The sequence below is a fragment of the Apaloderma vittatum genome, unplaced genomic scaffold, assembly GCF_000703405.1.
Source record: "Apaloderma vittatum isolate BGI_N311 unplaced genomic scaffold, ASM70340v1 scaffold10773, whole genome shotgun sequence".
NCBI classification, from domain to species: Eukaryota; Metazoa; Chordata; class Aves; order Trogoniformes; family Trogonidae; genus Apaloderma; species Apaloderma vittatum.
The window spans coordinates 39,013-47,470 of record NW_009709818.1 but is presented as its reverse complement, the minus strand read 5'-3'; the positions used below and the strand labels follow the sequence as shown (position 1 = coordinate 47,470).

The 8,458-nt window shown below is 37.2% G+C and overlaps 1 protein-coding gene across 1 annotated transcript in view; it reads left to right on the top strand.

Annotated features, from left to right (window-relative positions):
* LOC104272160 overlaps positions 1 to 8,254 on the top strand; it is a gene marked incomplete at its 5' end in the record, with an annotated part of 8,495 nt that extends 241 nt beyond the window's left edge. The window contains 7 exons of the mRNA XM_009867077.1: positions 1,229 to 1,315; positions 1,508 to 1,741; positions 3,486 to 3,508; positions 4,345 to 4,490; positions 5,111 to 5,211; positions 5,307 to 5,408; positions 6,479 to 8,254. Of these exons, the coding sequence (XP_009865379.1) occupies positions 1,229 to 1,315; positions 1,508 to 1,741; positions 3,486 to 3,508; positions 4,345 to 4,490; positions 5,111 to 5,211; positions 5,307 to 5,408; positions 6,479 to 8,254 (2,469 nt within the window). The remainder of the gene's footprint in view (positions 1 to 1,228; positions 1,316 to 1,507; positions 1,742 to 3,485; positions 3,509 to 4,344; positions 4,491 to 5,110; positions 5,212 to 5,306; positions 5,409 to 6,478) is intronic.
* Positions 8,255 to 8,458: the final 204 nt, after the last annotated feature.

The window sequence follows — 8,458 nt, the reverse complement described above, 5'->3', positions numbered from 1 at the left end:
GAGTCGGGCTTTGGTCGGGAACTGACGGGGTGCGCCTTCCCCTGCTGCCGTCAGACTTCATCCACCACATGCGGGGGCCTTAAGCGATAACACAGTATCGACAGATCTGAACCCGGCTTACCAAAGCACCCGAGGAGCTGGGGATTTTCATGTTTCTTTAGCTTTTGAAATATGGAGACTTGAAGTCTTTTCAAAAACGCACCGATGCTAACGCATGCCAGAGCCTGGTTTTTCCAAGTTCAAGAAGATGCTAATCCTACTAACAAAATAACCCCAACACTAGACTGTCCACGCATATTTTGCTTGTAGGCTCTCTGGGCTGGTATGGTTAATTGGAGTCATAACTACATATTTAGAAATAGATTGATTTAGGTAAGTAATAATAAACTCAAAATGCAGTCCTGTTTGTTTACATGAAGAAAGCAACTACCTGGTCTATGGGTTGTTTGGCTGGTTGTAGTGGTTGTGATTTTTTTTGTCAAAATAGGTACCATTTGGGTAGCATGAGCTTTTCGTGCTCTGTGCAAATTGAGTGCAAGGCAGCATGTCTTACGGCAGTTCTGCTGTGCAGTAATTGAAACTGCAGGGCAGTGATGAAGAGTATAGGTACAAATGTTTAAGTACAGCAGCGTTTATCCTTTAGCTGCTTTTCAAGTGATTTCCGTCCTGCTTCTCCCATCACCAATTATGTGTCACTTGGGAAAATGGTCTTTATACTAGACTTGCTACCTAAAACTTAATGACACTGTAGTGCAGTGAAGGAGGAAAAACAGTGATAATCTTAGTTGAAAACTGAAGTAATTCAGTTATAGAAAGCTTTTATATATTATCAGTGTGAGGCATTAAAAAAAGTTAATATCACACAGTTGCTCATCAAACTGGAATAACAGCGTTAAAACTTAGATTGTGATAGATGTGTGTGCGAGGGGAGAGGTTAAAAAAAGGCTGAGGGAACCAATGTTTTAACTGTGAAATAACCCTGTAGCTGTTCTAGCAATACACATTATAGGTGAGCCTAAGAATATTAGCCTGAGAGAGAAAAATAGTAAAAGAAAGTTTTTGTACTGATTCAGGAAGGTGTTAAATATTATTAAGTGATATTTTGAATCACAACTGTTGTTTAATGTGTTGTTCAGAACATGTGATGATGTGGTTCTAGATAACCACTGAAAGGTATCTATTTTACAGAGTGGATAAAGTCATAATAGGTGTTTCAATTATCTTGCAGTTAACCTTCTTCAGCAGTCTGAAAAAAATGAGGATAATAAATGAGAAGCTGATGAATGAAATCTCGAGTCAACCAAATGACACAGATGTGAGTTACAGATGCTGGGTATTACGTGTGTGTATATACATATGTATCTTTTTTTCTCACAAGTTAATCAGAGCGTGGTGCATGCTGGCACTTCTTGTGACATAGACATGCTCTGAGTTTTATTTAGGGAAGTGACTCCATTTAGGCATTGCTTCTGCACTTTCATCTGGTTTTATGTTCTGGTGCTTCTAGATGGTCCTGAACAATGATGCAGAGATAATTGCCCTGGAATTTGGAGAAATTTTCAAGACTCTGGAAATGAAGAAACGGCAATTGCTAGATGATGTTGAAAACCAAAGAAGTAAAAAAGAGAAAGAATTTCAGATTTGGAAGAAAATGAAGGAAGCTCACAAGAAGACCATTGAGGATTTCTTGAAGGATTGTGAAAAGCTTGTCCATGAGTGTGATCCTCAGCGTTTCCTGGAGGTGATGGCCTTTTTGTTATTGTTTGATATCAGCTCTATAATGAACCTCAAAGGTCGTATAGAGCATGTTATATTGTAGATTATGATAATGACTGGATCAGAAAAACAAATACAACAAACAAAAAAAACAGACTAAAATCGTTTAACAACGCTTTTTTGTAAAACTGCTGTTCTTTTTAGAAAAGTTTGAAAACTTTCTTTGCAGCTTAACAGTGATATCTAGGGAATTCAGTAGCCACTTATTTTCTTCAGTGAAAACTAGTCAAATGAATATTTACTGTGTAGCTGTTGCTGTAACACTTGCTATATTATGCTACCAGCTGTGAAAGTAAACTGCCTTGGTGCTGGGTAGGGAGATATTTACTAGTACTGCCTTTAAATTTGTTTCATGTTTATTTACTTTTTCATATTTATTTTCAAGTGCTTTCTATATTAAGCACTTCCATTGCATTTGTAAACTTGTAAGACATTGACAATACTTTTTGGGGAAAGATTGGAGCCAGAACCAGTAACGTGTCTGTGCTGCACAGTGGAGTACCGTGATGGGGCACCTGAGCTCAGGTGATGATACTGCTTTTTTAAAACCCACTGTAACCTTTGCACTGAGATGTATAATAGAGGTAAATCAGCCTGTTCAAAGTTAGCTCAGGTACTTTGGACACACACTGTACCATGCAGCATATACACTTCTGTAAACAGGTCCTTGAAAGTCTTCCTCATAGTGTTAAAGGGAACTGCAGAGAAAAAACACTGATTTATTAGAGGAACCCGAGACACAATTTCGTCTTCACTGCTACCTAAGTTAGTGTAGACTTTTCGTCTCATTTACATCAAACACTATGGCTGCAGTTGTATGAAATTTAGGCAGATGGTAGATATGGGGCAAAGTACTTAACCTAAAATTTAGTAATTCTTATTTTTCTTTATGTTCAAGGGAGGTTATGCTTTCCTAAGAAAACATGGCCTATTGCTGCAATGGGTCTTTGCTGCTTTCAGAAAATGAGAAGCTAAGAAATTACTCAGACTAGGTTTCTGGTAACAACTTGTTAAAGAAGATTTCATTTCTACCCAAAGTAAAAGTGATTCCCAGTTTTGGAGGAAATGTTCTGACTCCAGTGATTAGTATGCTTTAAACTTAGCGTCTTCCCTCCTGCCTGCCGTAACAGCTCCTTGCAGTGAGGTGGGGCTTTGTTGTTGTTGTTTCAAGATTCAGTGCAGTGAGGTCACCAGCTTTTATAGGGAAGCAGCTACTCTATAATCCAGTCATTTTTTTATTTTTCATTACCCGTTCTTTGGAAAGTGTCACTCAACTACAGTGCAGTGCACTTCCTACTGCTATTATCTGGCTGACTTAAAACTAAGGTTTTTTTAATCTCAGTATAAAAGCATCTGGAGAGCAGGGTCTTCCCACACTAAGGAATGCAACATAATCTTCGCTTGAATGTTTATAAGTACCTGAACGTCTGAAATGGATTAGGTAACTGGATGGGTCATGATTCAGATGCCTTCATTTTGCTCTGAAGGAGATCCTTTTTTGTCTTTAATACAAAACATTACAAGATAAAGACAACTTTTTAATATTTAGATGCTTTTTTAAAAAATATTAACAGGTTTATTTTCTGTAGTTCTGTGAAACAAAGACTGGCAGTTCAGTCTCTGAAGTATTTTGATAAAGCAATAATCTCCTTCTTTGAGAGTTGGAGGAAAACTCATTAATATCTTACAAATTCTTGTTTTGTTTATAGGTTGCCTGTGTCTTGAATACAAGGTATATATTTTTTTTTGTTGTTCATGCTTTTAGTTCTGTAGTGTAATTTTAAGATTAAAAACCAAGAAAATAGTTACTTTGGACATGGTTAGATATAGCAACTTAAAATAGTATTTAGTAATTAAGACATCGTAATGCTTGTAGATTTTTTTGGGGTACTCTGTATTCCAAATTTTAGGAACTATGTGAAGAATTTTAGAGATGTACTGTCTGCTGTCTGGCATTAGAGAGAACCAGTCTTCTGAATTGGCTTCCTGATAAAAACTGAGTATAGGAATTCATTGTTACATGGTGATTGGATATTTTTAGCTGCCTTATTTAAATTCAGGAACACCGAAGCATGCCTAGAGCTTTTACAGAAATCTTCATGTCTAAATACACCCTCTATATTTCTTTTTAAAGATTCTTAATTACATTTCGTATCATGCTTTAAGCAGAGTTTAAGAAAGAATATTGGAAATGGAGTTCTTTAAAATATGTTGTAGTTCAGACTACATTAGAGTGCCCTCTGAAGAATGGGTATAATTTAGATTCAGGATAGCACATTAAATGAGTTTTATTTTTCATTTTTTTTGCTGAACTATGGGCACTATTTTTCTGGAAGTTTTCATTGTGTATGGAATCTAATTCAGGTGACTTTGTCAAGTAAAACATTTTAACAAAAAATGTGGGAAAATTGACATTTTATTGAAGACTTATTTTTCTGATGTATTTCTCCCTCATTGTGTCTTCTTTTAAAAATAATATTTTGTATTAGGCAGGGCGAATTTAGTTGTTGACATGTAAGCCTTAAGAAAAGTGTTTAAATTTGGTTGTGTTTTCTTTTTCTTTTCCAGAATGAAAACTCAGCTTGACCTGATGAATATAGCATCCAGCTATAAAAAACCGCCAGAATATACTCAAAAGAAGATGGATATCAAGCCTGTAGTTAATGAAATCTTGGCTTTGAAGTTAATGCCCGTTAATGTAGACATTGTTAAAGGTAGGGAAGAAGAACTTTATATAGGACAAGATTCAGGAAGTCACTCTGGGAACCTGCAACTTGTGGAACTAGTTGCTAATAATCTGCTTTGCAAAAGCTTGCACAAAGCCTCTGATCAAATTAATGGATGATAAATTAATTCATCCAGGGCTTTTAAATGCATTTTATGAACGTCCTTAAGATGTATTTTTTGGAACCTGAGGGACGAATTGTTATAATTTTGCTGTACAACCAGTATCATCACTGTCAGAACTGTGTTGCTGAACTAGATGGGTGTCTGTTGTAGTGTAATATGAACGTTAACTACGCTCTGATTAAATGCTTTGCCTCATTAGAGAAAATGTTAGGTTTTGTATCAGGACAGGAATCTTTGGGCATTTAGAAAACTTTTTTATGCAGGCCTATTCCTTTATATCACAGAAGTTTTGGCAAGCATTAGGCTCTTACTTAGAATCATAGATTACCGGGTTGGAAGGGACCTCAAGGATCATCTTGCCCAGCCCTTTAAGGTGCAATATACTTCTGTTATTGATTGGCAGCTGTTTAGATGCACAGGAACCTTTCAGTATCTTCCATACTTTATATGGTCTCCATCAATATTCTTGTATTCTTTCTAATAGATCTACCTTCTGGAGGAAATGAGAACTCAACAAAAAATACTCTATTTAAAAGTAACATAAAGCAACGGCAGGACAAGACAAATATACCCAACGCGTTTCTTGTAAGTTATTGACTATGGCACTACAACACTGTACTATTTTGTTTAATTTATTTTGCCAGTGTGCACTATAATGTCTGCTGCAACATGTTTTTCAGCCTGTAGCAGGACAAGAGGAAGCACAAGCAGACGGTAGCAGGATCTGTACTCGCTTAATGTCAGTATCAGAAATGTCAGTGTTTCAAAACATGAGTCACGAGGTATGATTGAACATCTGTTGTAAGTATGGCTAAGTTACTATGTGTTATGATACGACTTTCTAAATCAGATTTTATAATTTTTTTCAGTTTTCTTAGTAGAACATTACCCTTCCAGTTCTAAAATGTAAATCTGACTAGGTTATTAAAGCTGTCAGGATTTTACTTTTTCTTTGTTCAGAAAGCTGAAACTTAATCTTGCTGCGGACTTCAAATACTTATATTTTAGCGTGGCTTTGGGCCACATCTGTAGCTTTCAAATCCAAATAAGCTTCTCTCTTCTGTACTTGAAATCAAGTCATCTGCCCTATGTTCTGTTTTCTGAAGACAGTACAATTCAATCTTCTAAGACTTCCTTGGTTTCTGATACCTTGATGTGAAACTGATTCCAACCTCTTTCTTTTTTTTATTTTGTTTTGAATAATATAGTTAGACAGCTAGATTTTTTTCATTTACTAGCAGTGCCAGGGGGGTGGCTGAGTGAGTAGTGTTCCATACAGAGTGGTTCTAGTTACAGTTAGTGAGCCATGGCTGGCAGTGAATCACATAATGTGTGTTCTGAGAATACCGATAGTAGATGATTAAATGAAGAAGTTGCTAAAGTCCTTTATGGAGAATCTGTTTTCTGTTCCCATGCAATTTATATAGCTACTGTGTCTAGGAGGGGTGGGGGCCAAAAAAACCCAAAGCCCAACCACCTAAATTGGTTTCAGGTGGTTATTTTTCATGACAGTTTCAGAATTTGTCACTTAATGTCACTTATGCTGCTATTTTTAGCTATTTCTTGTTCTCATGGTGATTTTAAATACAGATTTCTTTTAATCTCCTATTTCTCTGTAGTCTCCTATTTCAAAACCTGCTTTGCCATCAGGGTTCCATGTGTATTTTGTCCAGTTGTTTTTAAAGAACTTTTTTTCCATAAGGACTTGTGTTCCGTTGTCTTTCAGCAGCAATAGAAAAATATCTTATAAATGCTGTAGAATATACAAAAACTTAGCACTGTGTGTGGGTTTTGTAACCTTTGAATCTACAATTGCAATTTTACTTACTAGGATTCTTTGCTGTAATTGTAGGAGTTACGTTACAAATACTATGTGGAACATCAGAAGCTCACCAGTGAGTTCAAGACACAAACTTTACCTACAAATGAAAAGTGTGGATTTGTAACTGCGGAGGCTTTGAAGGATAGGTCTTCAGGAATTCCTTTTGTGTCTTTACCTGCCAAAGCAAATAACAGTGATAAAGTAAAAATGGGAACCCTGCAAAGGACAGATGGCTTTGAGAGAAGCTTTTCTGGAACCAGTAATCATAGCATCCCATCCACAAGTACCGACGTTTCTGAAACAAATGCTGACTTAAAATTATTTCATGAGAGAAATTCCCAGAAAGTAACCACTCCAGCCTTATCAGAAAACTTTAAAGACTCAGTAACTAAGGAACAATTGCCAATGCAGGAATCAACAGTGATTTCCAATGAAATGAACACAAATTCTAGCACTTTGTGCAGCTCAAAACTGGCAGCGTCAGCAGCCGTTACCGTTTCAGATTCAGAACTTGTAGATGTTTCTGCAGAGAGACTTTCTGCTTCAGCTTTTACTTTCAGTGCATGTAACAACTCATTGCCCAGATTTATGAAAGATACAGGAACATTTTCATCTAAAAAGAAAGGCAGGAAATACATTTTCCCTCGGTTTTATCTAGGAAAATGTGGTCATGTGGATACAGTTGATAACCAGGATGAAAGCAAACTTAGAAATTGTGGTCCTCTAACCAAAACTACAATTTCCGATGCCTCAACCAGTCCTAATTTAGCAGACAGTGAGAAGCCAGCTTTTTTGTTTCCTTTTGGCAATTCAGAAAGAAATTGTTTTTCAGGATCGGGAGTCAGCAATTCATTTGTTTTACCGTTTTCCTCATTTTTTAGCCAATCTAAGAAGCCATGTGACAAAAATACATCACCTCACGTGAGAGAGAGAACTCTTTCTGCAAGGGAAACTGCAGAATGTGGTCTACAGAAGCAATCTGTCTTGTGGAAACAAAAAGCTAATGCCTCAGAATCCCTCACAACTGTAGCTCACAGCACTTCAGAAACTAATGCTGCAGCTGGGATGTATTATGTCTCCAAGTCCCCCCTTCGCCCCAGTAATTGTATATTTTCCTTCAAAAATAATTGTTTTTCGTTTCCTTCGTCAGAATTTTTATTTGGAAGCACAGTCAGAAATACCTCTGATTCATTGACTTCCTCCATGTTTCTGTCTGGAAATGGTACTGAAAAAATGGAAAAAGAGAAGATGCAATCTCCTGACAAAACACTTTTAAATCTAGGGCAGCCTGTGTCTTCAGAGTGTGCAGAGCCTGCTTCTAGACATAGTCCTCCAAAATGTGAAGGTTTGGTCTTTCCTATGAACTCATCTAAGAGAACGGAAAGTGCAGAAATGGTTGCCGAGAGTAATTCTTGTAGTCAGCCTTTGTGCTCAGTTGTCCTTCCTGCTAAATATGAGAGGGCATCTTCCGCTCGACTTGTTACAGCAACAAAACAGGAAACAAAGGTAAAGGAGGAAGAAAGTGAAACTGTTGCTGAAAACAACTCTTTCTGTCTTAGGAGGGAAGATGAACCCGAATCTGTACAGTTTCGGAATGCAGCTTGTTTTGTTCCTGGCATGTGCAATGATCCATCTTTGGGAGGTTCTGTGCTTACGGTACCTGAGGCAGGTGGAATGCGAACCGACAGCGATTCTGACACTGAAGAGTTAAGTCAAACATCTGCCTCCACCGATGCCAGCAGTGCGTCAGAGTATTTTTCTGTTGCCGAAGACAAAATACATACTAGAAGAAAATCGGAGACATGAGGGAGTGAAATGGAAGATAACTATACTTAAATAAGTTAGAGATAAATAAATGCTTAGTAACACGTTAAAAAGTGCAGATACCTGTGATTTCACAGCTGTTACTCTCCCCAGTTCTTGCTAATTGAGATACCTCTGCGTTAGAAACTTAACTGCTGGTCAGCGAGTACAATGTAGTAAAGTGATTTTCATGGTACAAACCCAAAC